The 25,108-nt window shown below is 45.5% G+C and overlaps 1 protein-coding gene across 1 annotated transcript in view; it reads right to left on the reverse strand.

Annotated features, from left to right (window-relative positions):
- Positions 1 to 21,076, reverse strand: part of EEF1A2 (eukaryotic translation elongation factor 1 alpha 2) — a 32,962-nt gene extending 11,886 nt beyond the window's left edge. Inside the window, exons 1-4 of the mRNA XM_087720597.1 lie at positions 20,939 to 21,076; positions 16,460 to 16,713; positions 5,496 to 5,675; positions 94 to 390 (exon numbers count right to left, since the gene is read on the reverse strand). Of these exons, the coding sequence (XP_087576723.1) occupies positions 94 to 390; positions 5,496 to 5,675; positions 16,460 to 16,603 (621 nt within the window). The 5' untranslated portion in view covers positions 16,604 to 16,713; positions 20,939 to 21,076. The remainder of the gene's footprint in view (positions 1 to 93; positions 391 to 5,495; positions 5,676 to 16,459; positions 16,714 to 20,938) is intronic.
- Between the last annotated feature and the right edge of the window lie 4,032 nt (positions 21,077 to 25,108).

The raw sequence follows: 25,108 nt of genomic DNA on the forward strand, positions 1-25,108 counted from the left end.
TTACGGGTAACCATTCAGATGTAGCCAAGCCCCGAAGCAAACTCTAAACGGGAGCTCCCTCCCGGAATTGCCCACCCCGCTAAAAAAACTTACGTTGGGAGATGGTTCCAGCATGTTATCGCCGTGCCAGCCAGAGATGGGAACGAAGGGGACGGTGGCCGGGTTGTAGCCGATCTTCTTGATGTAGGCGCTGACTTCCTTGACGATCTCATCGTACCGCTTCTCGCTGTAAGGCGGCTCCGTGGAATCCATCTTGTTGATGCCGACGATGAGCTGCTTGACGCCCAACGTGTAGGCCAGCAAGGCATGTTCACGGGTCTGCCCGTTTTTGGAGATGCCCGCCTCGAATTCCCCTACGCCGGCAGCTACGATCAGGACGGCGCAGTCAGCCTGCGGGAGGAACATTAAGGGAGGGGTGAAGTCGATTTGCCAGAAGACAATGTTAAATACTCTATACAAGCCGTGTGTGTGTGTGTGTGTGTGTGTGTGTGTGTGTGTGTGTGTGTGTCCCCGTGGTGGGATGCGACCTGGTGCCTGCTGGGAGCACCAGGTACGGATCCAGTATGGTACTCCGAGGGCCCGCCCGCCCGCCCACCCGTCCTCCTTACTGATATTTGAGCCGTTTGGGACTTCCGCACACGGAGCGTACGGCGCCTGCGCGATGCTCCGCCAAACAGCTGGACCATCGCGGGCAGTAAGTACACATGCGCACACTGCGTGCGTGCTGTGTGTGTGCACATCGTGGACGTCCTGCCCCGGTTGTAATGGGATCCAGAATCCACCACTGGTGTGTATGTATGTACACACACATACATTCATCTCTATTGTTTTGTGATGCATTTCCTGCCACTCTAAGATTTACCTCTTATCTGCTCCTGTGAGGCACTTTCCATTCCGTCCATGTGTGTGTGTGTGTGTGTGTGTGTGTGTGTGTAAACCTACAAAACCTTCTACTACTTTGAATTTTGGCATACCATGTCCTATTCGAACAGGTTTTTTATTCATTTTAAATATTTTAATATCACTGTTAAGGAATATTTGAGAATATTACATTCCTTTCCAGTCCACGAATGGAAATATAATAGGAATAACACCGATATTTTCCACAGCGACGATAGGAAAAATATAAGGTGGTCCTTGATTTGCGACCACAATTGAGCCCAAAATTTCTGCTGTTAAGCGAGACATTTGTTAAGGTCCTTTGCTACAGACATTTGAACTGCAGCCCGTTTTACGACTTTTCTTGCAACAGTTGTTAACTGAAGAACAGCAGTTCTTAAGTTAGTTAACAGGGTCGTTAAGTGAATCTCGCTTCCCCGCTGGTTTTGCCGCATGACGCTGCAACCGTCACAACTACGAGTCCGTTGCCAAGCTCCGGAATTTGAATCGCATGACCATGAAGAGGCGGCAACGGTCATAAGTGCAAACAACGGTCGTAAGTCACTTTTTTCAGGGCTGTTGTAACGTTGAACAGTCACTAAATGAACTGTTGTTAAGTCGAGGACTGCCTGTCAAGTTAATACGGTAGGAGTAACAGCGACACGTTCCACAGCAATGAAAAAAATGTACATATTCTGGATGCCAACATGTTTTCAATCCCCCTCCCCCTCCAAAATAGCGCCGAGCACGGCCATTTTGTGTGCTTTCTCTCAATGGTTCACCCAAGGTGCTTCTCAACCAATCCTAACCTTTCCCTTGTAACTCAATGAATTCTAAAAATAAGGGATTGATACCTAAAACCCCACTTGTCCCCTGGATTCTATGAATAGGAGATGAGCTGTTGGGAGTAACCAGCCTTTGAATTCCTGGGGGAGGGAAGAAATTAAGACATGCTTGAAACGTACCGTATTTTTCAGTGTATAAGACACACCTCCCCACCCAAACGGTGAAAATCTGGGTGCGTCTTATACACTGAATACAGCATTTTTGGCCTCCCGAAACCCCGACCCCTTCACATAAATGGACGTGCGTAGGCTTTGGGAGGCTTGCACAAGTGCTCCTGTGGGCTGGGGAGGGCAAAAATAAGTGGAAAATGGGCCGGGGTTTTTTGCTCGTTTTTTACCCCCCAGGAGCACTCTACAAGCCTCCTAAAGGCTGTGCATGGTCTTTTGGGGGGGCAAAAAACGGACCCGTTTTTTGCTCATTTTTGGCCCCCTTCAGCCCTCAGGAGCACTTTGCAGACCTCTCAAAATCTCTGCACGCCCCGTATTTTTTTTCCCCACAAAAAATGAAGTGTGCAGAAAGTTTGGGAGGCCTGCAGAGTGCAAAACCTTTTTAAATTTACCTCTTCAAAATCTTGGTGCGTCTTATACTCCGGTGCGTCTTATAGCCCCAAGAATACGGTATTCGTAAGGATTTCGCCGTCTACAAAGGGCTCCGTGGTTTGCCAAAATATAGAACATCAAGTCTGTAAGCGGTCATATAGATCAGGGGTAGTCAACCTTTTTATACCTACCGCCCACTTTTGTATTTCTGTTAGTAGTAAAATTTTCTAACCGCCCAACGGTTCCACAGTCATGGTGATTTATAAAGTAGGGAAGTAACTTTACTTTATAAAATTTATAAAGCAGAGTTACAGCAAACCCCTACCGCCCATCATGAAAGCTGGAACGGCCACTAGTGGGCGGTAGGGACCAGGTTGACTGCCACTGATATAGAAAAAACCCAATACAGGTAGTCCTCAACTTACAACAATTCGTTCAAAGTTACCATGACACTGAAAAAAGTAACGTATGTTCTTTAAATAAAAAAAAAAAAGCTTATGACCGGTAACATGATTAAAATCCAGACATTTGGCAACTGGCATGTATTAATGACGGTTACAGTGGCCTGGGGTCATGTGACCTCCTTTTGTGACCTTCTGACAAGCAAAGGCAATGGGAAGCCGGATTCACTTAACAACACTGTTACTGCCTTAACAACTGCAGGGATTCACCGAAGAACAGTGACAAGAAAGGTTGCAAAATTAGGGGGAGCTCACTGAACAACTCTGTCGCTTAGCAACAGAAAGGTTGGGCTTCATTGTGGTTGTTAAGCCGAGGACTACCTGTACGGAAAATTAAGTCTGCATGTTGTCCTACACCTAACACAACCCCACAGGATGGGGGCCTTGTCTACAAGCGGTGCAGAGCACTCACTACAACTTGGTTCCAGAAGTTGTGAGTCAGTGGTGGGTTCCGGATCCCGGTGCAACCGGTGCGGTGCAACGGGGCGGGGCATACACATGCACCCGTGCAGCGCACGCACAAGTACTTGCTGCCTCTGACGCTCCAGCTGCTTGGCGGAGCGTCGTGTAGGCACCGTACAAGGAATCCCCGATCGGCTCAAATATCGGTAAGAAGGGGGGGGGGCCTCCAGAGCACCGTACTGGAACGGTACTTGGTGCTCCCAGCATGCACCGGTACGCCTGTACCGGGGCGTACTGGTCGTATCCCACCACTGTTGTGAGTGCTCCATCACTGGAGGCTTTAAAATGAGACTGGAAAGCCATTTGTCTGAAATGTTATAAGGTCTCCTGCTTGGGGTTGGACTAGAAGATATCCGAGGTCCCTTCCGGCTGTTATACTTTTGAGGAGATAAGGGTTTTTATTAACTAAAACACATGAGGACCAGTTGCAGGAACTGGGTATGTCTAGTTTAATGAAAAGAAGGATTTGGGGTGACATGATAGCAATATTCCAGTATTTGAGAGGCTGCCACAAAGAGGAGGGGGGCAAGCTATTCTCCAGGGCACCTGAGGGTAGAACAAGAAGCAGTGGGTGGAAACTAATCAAGGAGAGAAGCAATCTAGAACTAAGGAGAAATTTCCTGACAGTGAGAACAATTAATCAGTGGAACAGAAGTTGCCTCCAGAAGTTGTGAATGACCCAACACTGGAAGTCTTTAAGATGTTGGATAGCGATTTGTCTGAAACTGTATAGGGTTTCCTGCCTAGGCAGGGGGTTGGACTAGAAGACCTCCAAGGTCCCTTCCAACTCTGCTATTGCATTTGTATTTAACCTCAGGACAACCAGCAGCTTCTAGAAGGATTCCCTCCATGCTATTCTGAAGCACACAGAAATCTTGAAATTGGACCCCTGCAAGTGAGAAGAAACCTCGCCAGAGATCTTTGCCGCTTGCTCTGAACCTTTGATTATATCTCCAGGATAGGATCCAGCTAAGGGATGGACCTCATTGGCCCTTTAAGGCCCTGCCGGATTGATAAAACCATGACTCTGGATAGCTGTCAATCAAGATAATGCAGTAGCATTATCAATGAGTAATGAAACTATTGACAAGGAAACAACCAAGCTCGGAGAACACAAAAGAACAACACTAGGTGTTGCAAGGTGGCGCAGTGGTTAAATGCAGCACTGCAGGCTACTGCTAGATCAGCAGTTCAGCGGTTCAAATCTCACCGGCTCAGGTTTGACTCAGCCTTCCATCCTTCCGAGGTGGGTAAAATGAGGACCCGGATTGTTGGGGGCAATATGCTGACTCTCTGTAAACCGCTTAGAGAGGGCTGAAAGCCCTATGAAGCGGTATATAAGTCTACTGCTATTGCTATTGCTATCATCATCATCTTCCTCTTCCTTTCCACAAACCCCACTCCCTTCTAGCATGGATAATGTTACTTAATTGGGTAATGAAATGTCTGCAAGAAAACAACTAAGCTCAGAGAGCAGCAAGGACCCCATTATCCTCCCCCTCCTCCTCAATGCAAATTCCACTCAGTTTTAGTACTGATGATGTTACTTAGTTGGGTAATGAAAGGTCTGCAAGGAAACAACCCCAGGCCACAGAGCACCAAAGACCCCACTATTCTCCTCCTCCTAAACCCCAATCCCTTCTAGCACTGATGACGTTACCTAGTTGGGTAATGAAACATCTGCAAGAAAACAATCCAGCTCAGAGTGCACCAAGGACTCGATAGTCGTCTCCCTCCTTCTCCTCTCCTCCTCCCTGCCCCACAACCTCACTCCCTTCTAACACTGATGATGTTACTTAGTTGGGTAATGAGACGCCTGCCAGCTCGGAGAGCACCAAGGACCCCTCGTTACCCGTGGAGGCAGGAGTAAGGTGGTGCTTCCTGAATTGAAGAGCCGAGGTGGCGCAGTGGTTAGGGTGCAGTACTGCAGGCCACTTAAACTGACTGTTATCTGCAGTTCAGCGGTTCTAATCTCACCGGCTCAAGGTTGACTCAGCCTTCCATCCTTCCGAGGTGGGTGAAATGAGGACCCAGACTGTGGGGGCGATATGCTGACTCTGCAAACCGCTTAGAGAGGGCTGAAAGCCCTATGAAGCGGTATATAAGTCTAACTGCTATTGCTAATTGATAGTCCAGCATTAGCGCACTCTGATACAGAATGCTGTGGCCCCCTTCCCCAATCCACTGCCCTCCAGATTCCCAAAAATCCCCAGGGGCTCAGCCAATTGGAGAATGCCAGGTTGGGAAAAGCGGAGGTCAGGAGCCACCTGCTTCCGACTCCCCCATCACCCCCCATCCGCCTTCTCACCTGTGAAGTCCCCGTGATCATGTTCTTGATGAAATCTCTATGGCCTGGAGCGTCAATGATGGTGATGTAATACTTGGTGGTCTCAAACTTCCAGAGGGAAATGTCAATGGTGATTCCTCGCTCGCGTTCGGCTTTCAATTTGTCCAGCACCCAGGCGTACTTGAAGGAACCCTTTCCCATCTGGCAGGTAGGGAAAAGCAAAGAGAAAAGAGAACAACAGGTTGGGTACCGGTAGAAGATGAAGATGAAAATTCCCAGCCAAGAAAGGTACATCTGGTCCCTAAAACCATGAATTCTGCTGCTGGGTCTCTCAAAAGTAAGACTTTCCCCGTAAAGTGAAAAATCTTGAATAAACAGGTAGTCCTTGACTTATAACCATTCATTTGAGTGACAATGGGACTGAAAAGAGCCGGACAAGCAATGGATGGAAACTAATCGAGGAGAGAAGCAACTTAGAACTGAAGAGAAACTTTCTGACAGTGAGAACAATTAATCAGTGGGACAACTTGCCTCCAGAAGTTGTGAATGCCCCAACACTGGAAGTTTTTAAGAGGATGTTGGATATCCATTTGTCTGAAATGGTATAACGTCTCCCGCCTGAGCAGGGGGTTGGACTAGAAGACCTCCAAGATCCCTTCCAACTATATTATTCTATTCTAAACGAGAGGGACTTATGGCCACTTTTTCACACTTACAACCACTGTAGCCATTTCAGGGTCATGTGATTGAAATCCATATGGCAACTTACATGTATTTTTTGACGGGTAAAGATAGCATCCCAGGCAGTGGTGGAATCTACATTTTTTTGCCACCAGTTCTGTGGGCGTGGCTTGGTGGAGGGGGTCATGTGACTGGGTGGGCGTGGCCAGCCTTTTTTCAACTTTTTAAAGCATTTTTTTCCTGCTGGTTTGGGCGAATAGCCAGGAAGAAAATGCTTTAAAATGGGGCGGTGGGGCGGGAAGCTTCCCACGATTGTACAGCTCATAGCCGAGCCACGCGATTCTCAGAAGCTTTATTTTTTTTTTACTACCGGTTCGGAGAACTAGGGATAATTGTCCCTACCGGTTCAGCCGAACCGGGCCAAACCGGGAGGATTTCACCCTTGGTTCATTTGTAAAATCACCTGACTTACATTTGGATGCTTGACAGTGCGAAAGATATTTGTGTTTGTATTTTTATAGTTATAATGTACCCTGAAGATGGCATTTCATTTCACTGAGGTACAATGACAGTAAAGTAAATTAAAAAATTACAGAGTCACGGGACAACATTCTGACAAGCGAAGTCCATGGGGAAATCGGATTCGCTTAAAAACCCGTGCTACTCATTTAAGAACTGCAGTGATTCACTCAACGAATGTTGGTGAGAAGAGTCGTAAAGTGGAGCGAACTCACTTATCAAATGTCTCACTAAACAACATCAATTTTGGGCTCAGTTCATGGTTGTGAGTTGAGGACCACCTGCTTATAACCATTCATTTAGTAACGATGGCACGGAAAAGGGCAAGGCAAAAAGCAATGAATGGAAACTAATCAAGGGGAGAAGCAACCAGGAGAAATTTCCTGACAGTTAAAACATTTCAGCCGTGGAAAAACTTCCAGAAGTTGTGAATGCTCCAACACTGGAAGTTTTTTTAAGAAGAGATAGGACAACCATTTGTCTGAAGTGGTATAGGTTTTTCTGCCTGAGCAAGGGGTTGGACTAGAAGACCTCCAAGGTCCCTTCCAACTCTGTTGTTCCGTTTTTTTAAAAAAATGAGTCTTACGGCCATTTTTCACACTTACAACCATTGTGGTCTCCACGGCGTCATGTGATCGGAATTCCTACGGCAACTTACATGTATTTATGACGGATGGAGCATCCCAAGGTCACGTGACTGCCACTTTGTGACTTTTCTAGCCAGCATCCAAGTAGTAAAATTAATGGGAGAAGCCAAATTCACTTAACATCTGGAGCGATTTGCTTAACAACAGGTCCCAATTGTGGTCCTGAGTTGAGAATTATTTGTAATCATCACAGCCGCAAGAAGATTCATTCTCTCCACAACAAAACGCACATATATATGCGGAAATGATTCCTTATGTGAAAAGGGCTGAAATATCTTTTTTAAAGTCCCAAATATCCAGATAATCTTTGGAAGCAGCTTAGACTAATATCTCCTGAATTCACAGGTGTATAAGGGGTGTGTGTGTGTGTGTGTGTGTGCAGGACAAGGGGTGGCAAAATCAGACTGGCAAGATCGTGTTAGGGATAGTGCTCGACGTACAACCAGAATTGAGCCCCAAATTTCTGCTGCTGAGTGAAACATTTGTTAAGTGAATTTTGCCCCATTTTATGACCTTTCTTGCCACAATTGTTAAATGAATCACTGCAATTATTAAGTTAATAACCTGGCTGGTAAGTGAATCTGGCTTTCCAGCCCCTTGTCAGAAGGTTGCAAAAGGTGATTGACATGACCCCAAGACAATACAACCGTCATAAACGTGAGTCAGCTGCCAAGCACCCGAATTTTGATCAGGTGGCCCTGGGGAGGCTGCAATGGTGGTAAGTGTGAAAAATGGTCATTGGTCACTTTTTCCAGGGACGTTGTAACTTTGAACGGTCTCTAACAGAACTTTTAAAAGCCAAGGACTACCTGTGTTAAAGTCGATCTCAATGGAAACAGATTTAGCCTTCCTGCGCAGTTGATTTCCTAGTGGGGTCTCCCATGAGGAGCTGACACCAATAGCTAGAGTTCACACAACATGCTTCATCCGGTCAGGTGCAAACCCCGCATGATGCATTGCCATGGTAGGGTAAGTCAACTGGGTTTTCATCCTGTTTAGTTTGTACCTATCTTTGCCTGCTTTGTCTAGAATAGAATAGAATAGAATAGAATAGAATAGAATAGAATAGAGTAGAGTAGAGTAGAATAGAATAGAATAGAATAAATAGAGTAGAGTAGAGTAGAGTAGAGTAGAGTAGAGTAGAGTAGAGTAAATAAATAGAATATAGAGTAGAGTAGAGTAGAATAGAATAGAATAGAATAAATAGAGTAGAGTAGAGTAGAGTACAATAGAATAGAGTAGAGAATAGAATAAATAGAGTAGAGTAGAGTAAATAGAATAGAGAAGAGAAGAGAAGAGTAGAGTAGAATAAATAGAATATAGAGTAGAGTAGAATAGAATAAATAGAGTAGAGTAGAGTACAATAGAATAGAGTAGAGAAGAATAGAATAAATGGAGTAGAGTAGAGTAAATAGAATAGAGAAGAGAAGAGAAGAGTAGAGTAGAGTAGAATAAATAGAATATAGAGTAGAGTAGAATAGAATAGAATAAATAGAGTAGAGTAGAGTACAATAGAATAGAGAAGAATAGAATAAATAGAGTAGAGTAGAGTAGAGTAGAGTAAATAGAATAGAGAAGAGAAGAGAAGAGAAGAGTAGAGTAGAGTAGAGTAGAGTAGAGTAGAGTAGAGTAGAATTGAATGCAATGCAATGCAATACAATACAATACAATAGCAGAGTTGGAAGGGACCTTGGAGGTCTTCTAGTCCAAACGCCTGCCTAGGCAGGAAACCCTACACCACTTCAGACAGATGGCTATCCAACATCTTAAAAACTTCCAGTGTTGGGGCATTCACAACTTCTGGAGGCAACTTCTATTCCACCAATTAATTGTTCTCACTGTCAGGAAATTTCTCCTCAGTTCTAAGTTGCTTTGTTTAGTATAGGCCCGTGATGGAGCCTGTGGCACGCAGAGCCTTTTCTGCGGGCGCGCCAGCTGTCACCCCAGGCCAGCTTCATCGTGTATGTGCACGGGCCTCCCATCAGCCAGCTGGTCTTTGGGTCTCTACCATGCATGCAAGGGGGGGGAGGCGCAATCAGGGGATGCGCGCATGCATGCAGGAAGCGGGGTGCATGTGCGGGAGATGCTCAAATAGCATTTTGGGGGTTTGTGTGTGCGTGCCCTCCGACACCCTATATGGGGCCTTAGAAGGCCTCCTGTACCAACCTAGAAGCCAAAAATGGGATGGGGGGGCACATGGGCAGGGCGTGCACACATTGCATTTTGGGGTTGCACATGGACGCATGCTTTAGGCCCTTGTCACCAAAAGGGTTAGCCATCACTGGTAAAGGCAATCCTCGACTTATGGCCACAACCAAGACCAAAGTTTCCATGGCTAAGCGAGACAGTGGTAAGCAAGGTCGTAGAACAGGGGAAAGCTCACTTAACAATTGTCTTGCTTAACAACGGAAATGCAGAGCTCCATTGCGGCCGTAAGTCGGGGACCATCTGTACCACAGAAGATTGTTGGAGAGAATATGGACTTTTGTAGTCAAGATAGGAGAGAAAGAGCAAATTCTGGCTCAAAATAAAGCCAGCTGCACGATCCACTGAAAGACGTCGGTGTTATGATACCAAGTCATTTTTGCCATGAACCAATGATCTATTATTAGGGGAAACGCCCAATTTTGGTCCTTTCCCATCATTATGCCACATCTACTATTTTTTATCCAGTTTATTCTGCTTTTTCTAGGTGTGACGAGAGAAAATTCTGCAGCACGCTGTGTCACGGCCAGCTTTCTGGCTTTACTGAGATAATCCATTATCTGCGGCCATATGGACTAGAAACTTGTAGATTTTTTTTTTAAACGGACCACTGGGCTCATCGAAGCATATGCCGATGGCAGTATTTGGAGAAGGTAATTTCAGAAATCACCAACCAGCTTATCCCCTGAGAAAAATCAATCCTGGGAGTGGGAGGGGGAGAATGTCAAGGGCTTGGAGCAGTTTTCTATAAATCTCTTACGATAAACGGGATCAAAAGATTTAGAGGGGGTCCCTGACTTGCAACCACAATGGAGCTCTAAATTTCCAAGGCTGAGCAAGAACAGCTGCTTAAGTGAGCTTTGTCTCATTTTATGACCTTTTTCCTGCACCGGTTGTCAAGCAAATCACTACAGTTGTTAAGGGAACCGCGCGGTCGTTAAGTGAACCCAGCTTCCCGCGTTGACTTTGCTTGTCGGGAGCCGTTTGGGAATGTTACAAAAGCTGATCACGTGACCCCGGGACACTGTGACCATCATAAGTATAAGTCAGTTGCCAAGTGTGTCTGAATTTTTATCACATGACCACGGGGATGCTGCGAAGGTTGTAAAACGGCCAGAAGTCACTTTTTTCCCCAATGCCGTCGTAACTTCAAATGGCCACTAAATGAAAGGTTGTAAATTGAGGCCTGTACTGTACAGTCACTGAACAAGGCCAGAGTATCTTAACTTTTTTTTTTGAACATGCCTACATAATCATTATGAACATGTAACACTGCTGGAAATAATTCTCTAATTCCAGAAGATCAATTTGTATACACGGCATCCATAACAAGCAAGGGGGAGGAATAAATTATTTTGACGCAGTTTTCATCTAAGGAAACCCCGCCCGGAGAAATAAAAAGATAAATTTCCACCTCAGGGTCAATCAGATTATTTCAGAGGCCCTGCTGCCGAACTCGGCTAAATTGCACGAGATTTTGGTGTGTTTTTTTTAAAGAAAAAAATCCCAAACAATAAACTGAAAATTGAGCCTGCTAGATTTTGCTGTATCACGACCAGCCTCTTTGATAGAAGCTTTTCAATTGGCTATGCCCAGGGATGGGGGGGAAGATGGGAGGCTGTATTTTCTAGCTTCGTACAGTGCCAGCTCTGTTCGACAAATTGGAAGGGAGGGGAAAAATCTTCATTTTGCTGCACAAGAACAAGAGGCATATGATTAAGCCTTTTCAAAGCCAGAGAGAGAGAGAGAAAGAGGACATTTAAACTATCACTCCATCTGTTCTTTAAAACCATGCATCGTATTTCATTGCACATTTTTTTCTCTTTTTCTTTCTTTCCTTCCTTCCTTTCTTTTTCCTTCCTTCTCTGTTTCCCTTCCTTTTTCCCCCCAGCTCTTCCTTTGATAAGTCTTATGATTAAAGCCGGCCTCCATTTCCTATACATGCAATCAAGTGAAAAAGAATCCACAGCCTTGCATCAGAAAATGGAGGCACAAAGCATAGTCACTTGGCTATTAATAGCCGGCTTGCAGCTCCCGGTGGCAATGCCAGGGAAGGTGGCAAACCGAGGCCTGCTCGGCTTAAAGGCGCAGATCATGAGAGGCGCAGATGGCAAGGCAGGGGTAGATTGTTGGGCTAAGCAAAATAGAAGAATAAATACGGTCTAACCCCTTCCAAAGGACAGATTTCAAAATAAGATCTAACCTCTTCAAGAACATCCGTTTTTGTTTTAATAGTTATCCCAGTTAAAAACCAGTGATTCTCAACCTTGGCACAACTTTACGATATGTGGACTTCAACTCCCAGAATTCCTCAGTCAACAATGTTAACTGAATAAGGCTACATAATCTTAGCATCAATTTGCCTTCTAAACATGCTATATATACATAATCAAGGACATTATTAATATACACAGTCTTGGAAATAATTTTTAATTCCAGCAAATCTATACAGTATGCAAATTAATTTCAGTTGTTCAGTTCACCATGCTGACTGGGGAATTCTGGGAGTTCAAGTCCACACTGGTTGGGGAATTCTGGGAACTGATGTCCAAACTTTTTAAAGCGGCCAAAGTTGAGAAACATTGGAGTGCAGTTTTGTGACATCAATCAATCAATCAATCAATCAATAAACTTGGATAGAAAATTGTTAGTGAATGAGTTTCTATTTTCTTAAGAACTAAACGAAATATCCTGAAAATTGCTCCTCTGTTAAAAAACAAACAAACAGGATAAGAATCCCCTCTCTTGGCTTGCTCCTGCCTTAATAAGCCAACATTGTAAGCCATTCAGATATAATACTAGTGACATAATACTTCCTGGTTTCTATGCGCGTATCCAACTTGGCAACTGTAGGATATGTGGACTTCAACTCCCAGAATCCACTTCCCACACACAGGTTGAGGAATCCTGGGAGTTGAAGTCCATACTGCATTAGCAGCAGTATATCAAACAAATATAATCTAGTTCACTGGTTCTAAATAGGGCAGAATTATGGTAATTTAGCTTATCTTTGTGACCATATTAAGCCTGGACAATACAGAATATCTGTAAATTGGGAGCATCTGATTTCTAATTTATAGCAGAATATAAACTGACTTTGCTACATGGGAAAAAATTCCACTGTTCTACCAGGATATGGTTTAACTATAAGCAGACTTAGATCCAAAATAAAAATCAGTGTAAAACAACCGCAATTCGCCAAGAAAACAAGCCAATCAACCAAACTGGGAAAATCAATTTGTTTTCCTGGCATTTGGTATGTTTTCATTTTTAAAGCAAAGGTGCGGATCTTTGCTTTAAATTTTTCAGAGCACGAAAAGCTATTTCCAACTGAGAAGCAGCCCAAATATTAACTATTGATCCTCGGGAGGGTTTATCGGGATTGCCCTCCATCGGTTCTTCTCTAAAAAGCCGAAATTGTGCAACTGCGTTTTAATAAACAAACGTTATGAAATGGCGGCTTATTTTGCCAAAACAGCTCTTCCCCAGCGTCTTGCTAGCAATTATGCAAAAGCAAGACAAAGAAATAAAAGGTTTGTGTCACACACCTTTCCGGTGTTATGCGCCATCTTTTGGCGGCTCTACGTCAAACATGAACGATGTACAAACTGGGCCCCAATAAAGGACAAATTTAGGTTCTTTTTTTAAAAAAAAATATATGTGAATAGCGGCTGGGCTATTTTGCATAATTTATTCAGCTTTTAGCAAAGAAGAACAAGTACTTTTGCAGTGGCGCTGAGAACTTGCTTCCTGGGCACTAAAATTATCTTTTAATTTGCTATTCTGGTCTCTTGCGATGTCACTGCATATGGCTGCCACCCACGGGGTTGTTTTTCCCCAGGCGCTGCTCTGTAAACCTTAAGGACTAGAAACTTGCAAAGTGCTGAGAAGAGAAAGCCCAGCCTGCAGAATTTCAGATTGGTGAAAGATGATTCGCAACACTGCAAAATTCGTGTCATCTGCCAGGGAACTCAAAATATTGGCGTAGGGGATTATTTATTATCATTTTATTAATAGCTTTACAAAAGCAGGATACACATTTATTTCAGGGAGAAATGAGGGAATCAAGCTTAAATATGTGCCTCTTCTAAAATTAAAAATAAACTCTACTCTCTTCCGGCTAAGGTGGTGTAGGAGTTTTCTCACTACCCTGAATTTAAGCTTCGTAAAAAGCAGAGAAAAGATTACACCCACCAGGAAGTCTAATACTGAAGTTGCAAATACTACCTTAAACCTTTAGAAGAGAATATTTGTCGCTCATAATTGTCTGTGGGTCCTTGGTGTTCTCTGAGCGTGGTTGTTTTCTTGGAGACGTTTCATTACCCAACTAAGTTACATCATCAAGGTGACTATGTTGGATAACTGATGATGCAACCTAGATGAAAGATTTGCAAGCAAATAACCAAGCATCAAGAACTTCACACTTAAGCGTTTGGTTTGGGTTTTAGCCTAGCGCATTGCTTTCTCAGCTCAACCCACCTCACAGGGTTGTTGTGGGGAAAGGAGGTAGAGGAAGGCGGTGTGTAGGTAATGTTCACCCCCTTGAGTTATTTGTAAAAATAATAAAAGTGGGATACAAATACATAAATAAAGTCAATGCAAGATATCTTGTGGATTCCCTGGTGTTCTCTGAGCTTGGCTGTTTTCCTGCAGATGTTTCATTATCAAACTAGGTAACATCATCAGTGCCAGCAGCACTTAACATGACATCTACTTTGGCAGTGAAACATCTGCAAGAAAGCAACCCAGCTTAGAGAGCACCAAGGAACCCAGTTTAAATCCGAGACACACATATTCCCTTCTATGCAGATGTCTTGGCTTATAAACCAGGATTGGTGGCTAAGTGTGGCTCAGAGGAAGACATCGATGATTAGAAGATGGATCATCTACAGTTGGAAAATGCAAGGAGGCCATTCACATGAAAACTTTAGTTTGGCATGCTAAGAGAATACTTGGTTTGTAGACCACAGCTCATGGTTGAGCGATTGGAGTTTTAGTCAATGGTGACTTAGTCAAACCGCGGTTTAGGATATTGTGTGAACTCAGCTGATGATATAGAACAGGGGTCCCCAAACCTGGCAACTTTAAGAGCTATGCTGGCTGGATAATTCTGGGAGTTGAAGTCCACGAGTCTTAAAAGTTGCCAAGTTTGAAGATCTCTGATAGAGAAGATGGAATCTGGGTCAACTACAACGAAACCCATTTCTGAGGGAACATATTTACAAATACGTACATATGTTTCTATATATTTCTAAGGATAACAAAAAATATTTAGGGAGTTAGCCAAAATATTTATTTTATTTTAAATAAAATAAAATAAAGGAACGTCTGTCATCACCTCCAAGGCACCTGAGGGTAGAACAAGAAGCAATGGGTGGAAACTAATCAAGGAGAGAAGCAACTTAGAACCGAGGAGGAATTTCCTGACAGTGAGAACAATTAATCAGTGGAACAGAAGTTGCCTCCAGAAGTTGTGAATGCCCCAACACTGGAAGTCTTTAAGAAGATGTTGGATAGCCATTTGTCTTAAACGGTATAGGGTTTCCTGCCTAGGCAGGGGGTTGGACTAGAAGACCTCCAAGGTCCCTTCCAACTCTGCTATTGTATTATTATTGTATTATCTTTTGTTGGTCCATGTTGTCTTACTACCTGTAGTAGTTTTCCTGAACAGCTAATTAGAGAAATTAGCTAGATGTAGTAGCATCAACATCACCTTTAACAGAGGACTGTTCTGAATCCCGCTTTCCATGAATGAGCTTGCTTAATTTAAATTTGGGGGGAAAAAACACATATATGGCTCAATTCAAATTAAGCCACAACACCGAATTGTCCTTGGCTGATCTTGGGTTCTAAACAGAAGTGATGACCCAGTTAGTCCTTGGAAAAGAGGCTCCAGAAATCCCAGAGCTGAAAAGTAGTTTACAAAGTCGAGTACAAATTGGCCAACTCCTTCAACATCTAGGAAACTGTGCTAGGAGTTGAATTTCTCTCTAGGATGGCTTATCTTTCCTTTATTTATAGTATCTGATGTGGCTACTACAGATTGCAGTGGGCAGCTGTGAAACCACCTGCTGTGAAAAAAATACTCCTACCTCCCCCTTTTCTTTTCTTTTTTTTTGCTTAGATCCAGGGATGTTTTCTGCACCCAAAATGAATTATTCATGTTTTCAATCCGGGGAGTCAGTAGGGAAAATTGCACTCCTCATAGTTACCGTCCTAATAGAAGGAGGTGGTTCATTTTAGCCCTATCCAACACAGAGAATATTTGTACACAAGGGAGCAACTTAGAACCAGCAACACAAATATTATCAGGATAAAAAGAGTGGGAGCCACAACGGGGCAATGAATGAAATTGCTCTGCCAGGAACTACAGTGAAATTTTTTTTTAGAGTACCAAGTCTTTTTTTCTATGCTAGTTGGCTTCTCCCAAATATGAAGGAAGGAAGGAAGGAAGGAAGGAAGGAAGGAAGGAAGGAAGGAAGGAAGGAAGGGAGGGAGGGAGGGAGGGAGGGAGGGAGGGAATGGGAAGGAATTGGGAAGAAGGAAGGGAGGGAGGGCGGGAGGGAAGGAAGGAAGGAGGAATGAATTGGGAAGAAGAAACTGGGAAGAAAGGAGATGGGAAGAAGGAAGAAAGGAGAGGGAAAGATGGAGAGAAGGGAGAAGGGGAAAAGGAAGGAGGGGAAAAGGAAGGAAGGAGGGAGTGGGGGAAGGATTGGGAAGAAAAAAGAAGAGGGGAATAAAGGAAGGATAGGGGGAAGGAAGGAAGGACTGGGAAGAAGGAAGGAGGTAGAAAAAAGGATGGAAAGAAGGGAAGAAAGGAAGGAAGGAAGGAGGGAGGGGAGAAGGAAGGAGAGACAGGATAAGGGAGGGAGGGAGGGCCAGCCTATGTGAAGGTCAGAAGGATAAAGACCCAGAGAAGCCCCCTCCTCTTACCTCTGCGGCTTCCTTCTCGAATTTCTCGATGGTCCGCTTGTCGATGCCCCCGCATTTGTAGATGAGATGGCCGGTGGTGGTGGACTTGCCAGAGTCTACATGTCCAATGACCACAATATTGATGTGGGTCTTTTCCTTCCCCATATTTCCTCCTTTGGCAGAGGCCTGGGCTTACAGGGGGCGGGCAGGGGAGGAGGGGGCTGATTTGAGCTAAAAAGGGTGGAAAAAGACGAAGCAGCGGCTGCGAGGAAAGGCTGTGTGCAAAGAAAAAGAGGAGGAGATCAGGAGGGTTGTTGTCAGGAGCAACAAGAACACAACACAGAGCCATATTACACCATCCTGCCCAGCCTTCGGTTCCACAGGCCAAGAAAACCCATGTCCCTCTGTCTGTCTGTCTGTCTCTCTCTCTCTCTCTATGTTATAATAACATTAAGCCTCTTCTTTAGCCATTACATTTATTGCTTGAGAAATTTCAGATCCAGATTTTGGATCAATCCCTCTTCAAGGTTTTACCAAACTTTTCCTGCCTCCTTGACTGTCTGTATCTCACATTCCAAGTTCATTGTCTTATTGCATCAAAAATATAAGCAACGGCTTACAGAATATGGACTGCAAGTGAGTTGTTTGTTTGTACGAAAGACCCTGGAGAAGGTGAAAAGATAAACCAGAGCTTTTAAGATGAGAAAGAGAAAAATACACACACACACACACACACACACACACAGGACACAATTTCTAAAGTGAAAAATGAAACACCAGAAGGCTTAGGCTGTGCAGCTTACGCGAAAGAGGTCAAATAAAATGGAATGAAAAGTGGCAGCAAATTATTTTATATGACAACGAAGATCTAATTCCCCAAGCTTAGTACTAAAATCCTTAGCACTAATATCTTGTGGTTTATGAAAATTGAGAGAGAAAAGGCCTCTTATTATTCATCTCAAAGGAAGGAAGGAAGGAAGGAAGGAAGGAAGGAAGGAAGGAAGGAAGGAAGGAAGGAAGGAAGGAAGGAAGGAAGGAAGGAAGGATGGAGAGAGGGGGGGAAAGATGGAAGGAGAGACAGGATAAGAGAGGGAGGGAAGGGAGAGAGGGAAGGAAGAAAAAGGGAGGAAGAGAAGATGAGGGGCCTTGAGAAGGAAAGAGGGAGGGAGGGAGAGAGGGAGGGAGGAAGGACAGGATAAGGGTCAGAGTGAGGGAGGGGAGGAAGGGAGGTAAAGAAAGGAGAGAGAGGGAGGAAATAAAGGAGAGAAGAAAGGAAGGAATGACAGGATGAGGGAAGGAGAGAAGGGGGAGGGAGGGAGGAAGAAAGGAAGGAAAGGGAGGGAAGGAAGGAAGAGGGAGGGGAAGAATGGAGAGAAAAGGAAGGAGGGAAGGAATGAAAGAAGGAAGGAAGGAAGTGGGAGAAAGGGAAGGGGAGGAAAGAAGGAAAGAAGGAAGGAAAAAGGAAGGAAGAGACCAATCAATTCCATCTGCTACCAGAGCAGGTGACTACTCTTCCTTAAATGTTTTAACTTGGCCCTAAATTAAAACAAAATTGCTTCCTGAGGGTCCCGAATTGAGAAACTGGGTTGATATGAACAGCACTCCCCGTTTGTTTGTTTTTTTAAAGGGGGGTACCTTCCTTTTTGGAGAGGATGCAGAAAAGGGAACCCCTTTGCTTCTCTGAATGCCAAGGAAGGTTAACTTAGGCTGCTGCACCTCCTTTTTGACCTCAGGGACAAATAAGGAGGCCACTTAATTTGAACCACATAGCAGAGCTAGGCCGAATAATCGGAATTTAAGCCAGGGCTTTCTAGAACAGACAGGAGCTTCTGCCCCGAGCCAGAGAAAATTAAGCATTTTGTCCGTTCCTTCATGAGCCCCATTTCCCCAAAACCTTTGTTTAAATGAGGGTTCAAGTTTTCCTGACACCCCACCCCCTCAAAGTCGCATGGTTTAAGATTGAAAAAACTGAGGCTAGACTCGGGAAGCCCTTGGCTTAGCCTGCCGCTCAAGCCACCCGTTAAAGACGAGGGCTATTTTTATGAGAGGATGATTTATTCATAAGACATCCATCTATCTCTCCACCCACTTTCCTGTCCCCCCCGCCCTCCCAAAAATGATTCAAGTCTACTCCGTTTTTCCAACCTGTTCCTTCCCGGCCCTTTTTATTCCAAGGGCAGTTTTGAGGCATTTCGTTATAAATTGTGTTCTTCCTAAAGCCCAATATGGTGTTGCAAAAAAAAAAGGGGGGGGGGCATAAATAGCTTTTTTTTTTTGCAAGAGATGCTAGAAATGGGGAAGAAGGAAGAGGGTTATAAAGGCCTTTATTTTCTCTGCAGGAATATTGCAAAATATAAGTTAATATAGGAAAGAGATCTAATCAAAACGGATCTAATCAATCCTTTTTTGTAAAAAAAAAATTTTTAAAAAAAATTAGGCCTCATCCTGCACCTAAAGCAGCCATCTTTGCTTCCCCCGTCCTCCTCACCAAGACGTTTAATACCCATGCTCTTCCCCGAAGAAAAATACAATTTGTATTCATTTTTGCCAGGGGGGTGGGGGGTGGTTCTCTTAGCAAAACTCCCCCTCCCTCACTCAGCAACCCTGGGAAGAAGCAGCAGAACAGGTGCATCCCTTGGGAATTTGGCATGTCCCTGTTCTGACTTCAGAAAGGGGGGGGGGAATAAATAAAATGCATGCAAAGCACCCGGGTCTGGGTGCAAAATCTGCCTATCTCATTCTAGAAGACAGCCCATCTGTGCAAATAAAAAAAAAACATTTTTAAAAAATGCAAAAAAAATGCATTTTAAAAAATGCAAAATGCAAAATAAAATGCATTTTTAAAGATAGATAGATAGATAGATAGATAGATAGATAGATAGATAGATAGATAGATAGATAGATAGATAGATGAGAGATAGAAGATAGATAGATAGACAGATAGATAGATAGACAGAAAGATAGATGATAGATAGATAGATAGATAGATAGATAGATAGATAGATAGATAGATAGATAGATAGATAGATAGAAGATAGATAGACAGATAGATAGACAGAAAGATAGATGATAGGTAGGTAGGTAGGTAGGTAGGTAGGTAGGTAGGTAGATAGATAGGTAGGTAGGTAGATAGATAGATAGATAGATAGATAGATAGATAGATAGATAGATAGATAGATAGATAGATGATAGATAGATAGATAGACAGACAGACAGACAGACAGACAGACAGACAGACAAAAATCGGTCGGGGCCTCCCGAAGAGGCCCAAATGCGCGTTGACATCAGGAAAGGTTCAAAAACTATTTGGGGGGGGGGGGTGGAGGAAACATCTCGTCATGCCCCTCCCCCCAACGCACACACATTCCCGGGTCGTGCTCGGTTCGCAAGACACGCGCTTCCCTCCAACCCCCCCCCTCCTCCCTATCCTTTCGCCACGGGGTTATTTTTAAAACCCAAAGCACCCGGCCCGGGTTTATTTTAGATCGCGTCTAAATCTCCGGGCTGGCGTAAGAGATGGGGAAGGGGGGGCAGGAGGAGGAGAGGCAGAGCCTTCCCATGGATTAATAAACCCCCAATTATTATTTTTATTATTATTATTATTTTCAATCTCTTTCTTTTCTCGTAGCTGCCCAGGTTGCAAACACAACCCTCCCCCCCCTCCCAAAAGGAACCCGGGTCAACGCGTCTAGCCGACTTTTTTTTTTTTTTTTCCAAATCGGGGGTTGGGGGGGGGAGGCAGGCAGGCAGGCAGACGGCCCTTTTGCAAGGTCAAAGCCCAGGGTGAGGGCGCAAGGAGCGGTTTTTTTGCGCGGCTCCCACCCTCGCTGGGGAGAAATAGGGAATCATCATAAGAATAATGGAAGCGGCGGAGGAAGGGGCGTGGGGGGGGGGATTAAGAGAAATAAAAGGTGCCCTTGCTCTGTAGGCGTGTTGTGCATCTGGGGTGTGTGTGAGAGAGAGAGGGGGGGGGGGAGAAAGAAGGAGAAAGAGAGAGGGAGAGAGAGAGAGAAAGGGCAGGGGATCAAAAGAAGAGATGCGCCTAAAAGGAGATCCCTTTCGATCCCGAAGTCATCCCAGGAGCGGCTAGATCCTCTCCATCGTGACCTCCGCGGCCCCCTTTTTCCAACGCTTCCTGCGCAACTGTGTGTGTGTGTGTGTGTGTGTGTGTGTAAGGGATGGAGGGGCGTGGGGGGGTGTGAGGGCCCCGATCTACAACCTACAGCCGGGGAAAGCCACTTGCAACCAACCACCACCCAACCCCTGCGCCTTCAAAAGCCTCTTGCAACGACCTCGCCTCGTTCGCCCCCCTTGGGAAGGCAGCGCGGGACACCCCCCCGCCCCAACGGCGCCCCCTCCCCACTCCTCCTGCCAGGCGAGCCCACACCTACCTACCCACCCACCCACCCACCCCGCAGGGAGCCAGAAGAGGTTTCCCCCCCAGTTCCTCGGAGGCGCGGCGAGCGGGAGCGCTGCGCTGCGCCCCGCCGGAGCTCTTACCGGCAGCGGCGGTTGGAGACGAGAGGCTGGCGAGCTCGGCTCGGAGCGCTTTATTGCGCGGAGCGAGTCCACCTATTGACGGCGGCGGCGCAATGCAGTCGCCCGCTCTCCCCTCCCCTCCCGGCACTACGGCATTGCGGTAGAGAGCGGAGGCGGGGAAGGAAAGGAGAGAAGGAGGGAGGGAGGGGAGGCGGGTGGGCGGAATACAAATGCCCGCTAATTGAAAGGGCACGACGGGGCACTCACCGGCCGGCAGCAGGTGGACAGCACGACGGGGCGTCCGAGATGCGCAAGCGAAGCGCGCACCTCTGCTGGTCCGGTTCAGGGGATGGGGATGGGGGAAATGATGCGTTCCCACGACCTGCTGGACCCAGGTCAGGGGAAGAAAGAGAGAGAGCAGAGATGCCCGGCTTGGTTCTTTTTGGGGAATTATTATTGGATGGCTGGGAAGAGGGTATTGGGCATGGGAATGGGAGACCTCGCCCGTTGGGTACCGGGAAAAGGTTCAACGCGGAGAACTGGGGAAGGTGGGATTCAGTTTCCCCGGGTTAGAGAGGTCGTGTGAATGCTCTCTTGGTGCGTGCGGGGATTGTCAAACGCGATGGATCTGGGTTGGCGGGTGGACTCAAGCGCATCGGGCAAACTCAGAAACCTGGGGAGGGGGGGGTGTTGGAATTCCGTTTCCCCGTGTTTAGAAGGGTCGTGTGGATGCTGTATTGGTTCGTGTTAGGGATTTTCAAACGCAGATGGATCTGGGTTTGTGAAAGGGTTCAACGTCCGGGGCAAATTCAGAAGATGGGGAGGGGGAGCCAAAGGGGCAATTGAGTGAGCCCGGGGGGTTCAAGGTGTCCTGCGAAGGCAGAGCAGCTGGCTTTGTTAATGTGGGGGTGTCAGATGAGATGGCCTTCCTTCCCTTAAGGAAGTTGGGAAGGGAGGGTGTTTGACAGGACTATTTAAATAAAGAACCATAAAGGCACCGTTAGAAGATGTCAAAGAAGATGATCACAGCAGCCAAAAAGGAAAAGGGAAATGATTATGATATCCTTTTAGACCTGCTCCAAAACTTAATGAAAAGGAGCTGAGTTGGGGCAATTACCTATCAATATTTATTGACAAAGGGGGGGGGTCCTGTCTTTTGTAGCTAGCTTTGTGGGAGCCCCAAAACGTCACCCATTGATAATTTTAGGATATTCCATGAAGGAGGAAATACATTTTGTTCGAAGCTCATTGAATTTCCCCATTCAACAGGCAGATTTTCTTCAGTGCACAATCCAACTGTGCGGGTATTTCAATCCTGCAGGATCCAATCTGGGTTGGATCACTGGATCCATCATTTCAATCTTGACATGGAGTACCTAAGCTAGTAATTCTATGCACCAAAGCATTCATGTGTATGACTTTTACTTATCCTAAAAGGTGGATTATAGGTAAAGGTTCCCCTCGCACATATGTGCTAGTCGTTCCCGACGCTAGGGGGCGGTGCTCATCTCTGTTTCAAAGCCAAAGAGCCAGCGCTGTCCGAAGACGTCTCCGTGGTCATGTGGCCAGCATAACCAAATGCTGAAGACGCACAGAACTCTGTTATCTTCCCACCAAAGGTGGTCCCTATTTTCCTACTTGCATTTTTACGTGCTTTCAAATTGCTAGGTTGGCAGAAGCTGGGAGAAGTAATGGGAACTCTCTCCGTTACACGGCGCTAGGGATTCGAACGGCCAAACTGCCAACCTTTGTGATCGACAAGCTCAGCATCTTAGCCACTGAGCCACCGCTTCCTGTAAGCATCCTTAAATAACCTAAAAGGTGGAATATACGGGTGGTAATTGGACTCTGCAATTTTAAGATGTGTGGACTTCAACTCCCAGAATTCTCCACCCAGCATGGCTGACAGAGGAATTCTGGGTGTTGAAGTCCACACATCTTAAAATCTTCGAAGGGCTGTCCAAGAATGCAGCAATAATCCAGTCTTGGAGACCACTAAAGCTTAAATTACTGGGAAAAAACGGGCCTCCCCTCCAGGTGAGGACACACCTGGTTCATCAACTGCTGCTGCTGCTAAAATTTGTGTTGCTGGTTCCAGGTAAAGGTAGTCCTCAACTTACAACCATGATTGAGCCCAACATTTCTGTTAACTGAGACAGTTGTTAAGAAAAGGGTCCCCTTTTCTTGCCATAGTTGTTAAGTGAACCATTGCACTGGTTTAAGTTAGTTTAGGTTTATTAGATTTATATGCCGCTCTTCTCCCAAGGACTCAGGGCAGCGTACAACATTAAAAGAAACACATAATACAAAAGTAAAAAAAAATAGAATATCCCAAACAAATATCCCAATTAGAATGACAATAATATATTTTTTTTAAAATTCAAATTAAAAATAACAATGATCAGTAATTTATTTTGTTTTGTTCAGGCCAGGCTGGCTTGCTGGAAAAGCCAACTTTTTAGGGCGCGTCGGAAGGACCGGAGGTTGGGGATTATACGAAGCTCCGGGGGCAGCTCATTCCAGAGGGAAGGCGCTCCCACAGAGAAGGCTCTCCCCCTGGGGGTCACTAGCCGACACTGTCTGGCCGATGGCACCCTGAGGAGGCCAACTCTGTGGGATCGCACTGGACGGTGGGAGGCTACCGGTGGCAGTAGGTGGTCTCGCAGGTACCCTGGGCCTAAGCTATGGAGTGCTTTAAAGGTCATAATTAGTACCTTGAATCGCACCTGGAAGACAACCGGCAACCAGTGCAGGCCGCCTAAAAGGGGCGTAACATGGGAGTACCTTGGTGCCCCCATAATAACCCGCGCAGCCACATTCTGGACCAGTTGAAGCCTCCAGGTGCTCTTCAAGGGCAGCCCCATGTAGAGACCGTTACAGTAGTCCAGGCGAGAAAGGACGAGGGCATGAGTGACTTGCACGGAGCATCCCGATCCAGGAAGAGGCGCAACTGGCGTACCAGGCGAACCTGTTAGTAACACAGTTGTTAAGTGAATTTGGACTTCACTTGTCAGAAGGTTGCAAAAGGGGATCACATACCCGCAGGTTATTCCCACCGTCATAAAGATGATACCACTTGCCAAGCTTCCGAATTTTGATCACTTGACTCTTGAGGATGCTGTAGCAGCCGTTTGAAAAACTGTCCTGTCAACTTTTTCATTGCTGCTGTAACTTCAAATGGTCAGTAAATGAATGGCTGTAAATCAAGGACTACCTATATTACGTTCCTGTTCGCCATTAATTCTTGATCTAAGCTCCATTCTGAACAGGCATTCATCCAGACCCCCAAACAACTCACCCCTATCCATACATATTTACTTTCTGCTTTGAATTTATTATTTAACCAATTTCTATGGCTTGTACCATAACGCTAGTATTGGTGCTTGTACATCTGGCGGCTTGTCTCCTGGAGGTGTTCAGGGGTCCCAGGGAGAGACGTCCTTCCAAAGTCCACAAGAAAGGAGAAATATATTAGAGCACCATTCTGGGATTAAGGAAATCTAGCACTTCAGTAGCACCAGACTAAATAAGTTGAAAGAAGGCGTGTTTCCCATGACAATTTTCTGGTAGCCCTAAAGTAGAAAGGAATAACGTAGAGACCTTGATGTTCTTTGAGCTTGGTGGTGCATTGATGATGTTATCTAGCTGGGTCATGAAATGTCTTGCAAGCAAACAACCAAGCTTGGAAAGGATTGCACACCCTTCCTCCTCCTCTCCACAAACACCCCTCTCTCTTCTAGCCAGGGGTGGATTCCTGCCAGTTCTAAGCTCTTCTATAGAAGAGGTTCCACAGTACCATTAGAACCGGTTCCAGCTCCCTTCCCCTCTGCTGGTCTGTACATCATCATGACTAGGTGGAAGGACTCCGCTACAGTGGCAATGGTGGAATTTGGAAAGTCTGAAAGATCAGGCTGGGAACAGACTGTCATGGAGAACATCTATTTATGTGGTCAAAGAATTGGGGGGAAAAAATCAAAAGATGGGAGTTACTTAGGAGTTACTCCCTTGATATTTAAAAAAAACCAACAACCTGGGAACCACAAGGCAAATAAGGTAAAGGCTCCCCTTGCAAATATGTGCTAGTCATTCCCGACTCTAGGGGGCGGTGCTCATCTCCATTTCAAAGCCGAAGAGCCAGCACTGTCCAAAGACGTCTCCGTGGTCATGAGGCCGCATGACGCAACGCTGTTG

Source organism: Thamnophis sirtalis, unplaced genomic scaffold (genome assembly GCF_051295495.1).
Source record: "Thamnophis sirtalis isolate CommonGarterSnake01/CBP01778 unplaced genomic scaffold, rThaSir2_p1.2 scaffold_7, whole genome shotgun sequence".
Classification (NCBI taxonomy): Eukaryota; Metazoa; Chordata; class Lepidosauria; order Squamata; family Natricidae; genus Thamnophis; species Thamnophis sirtalis.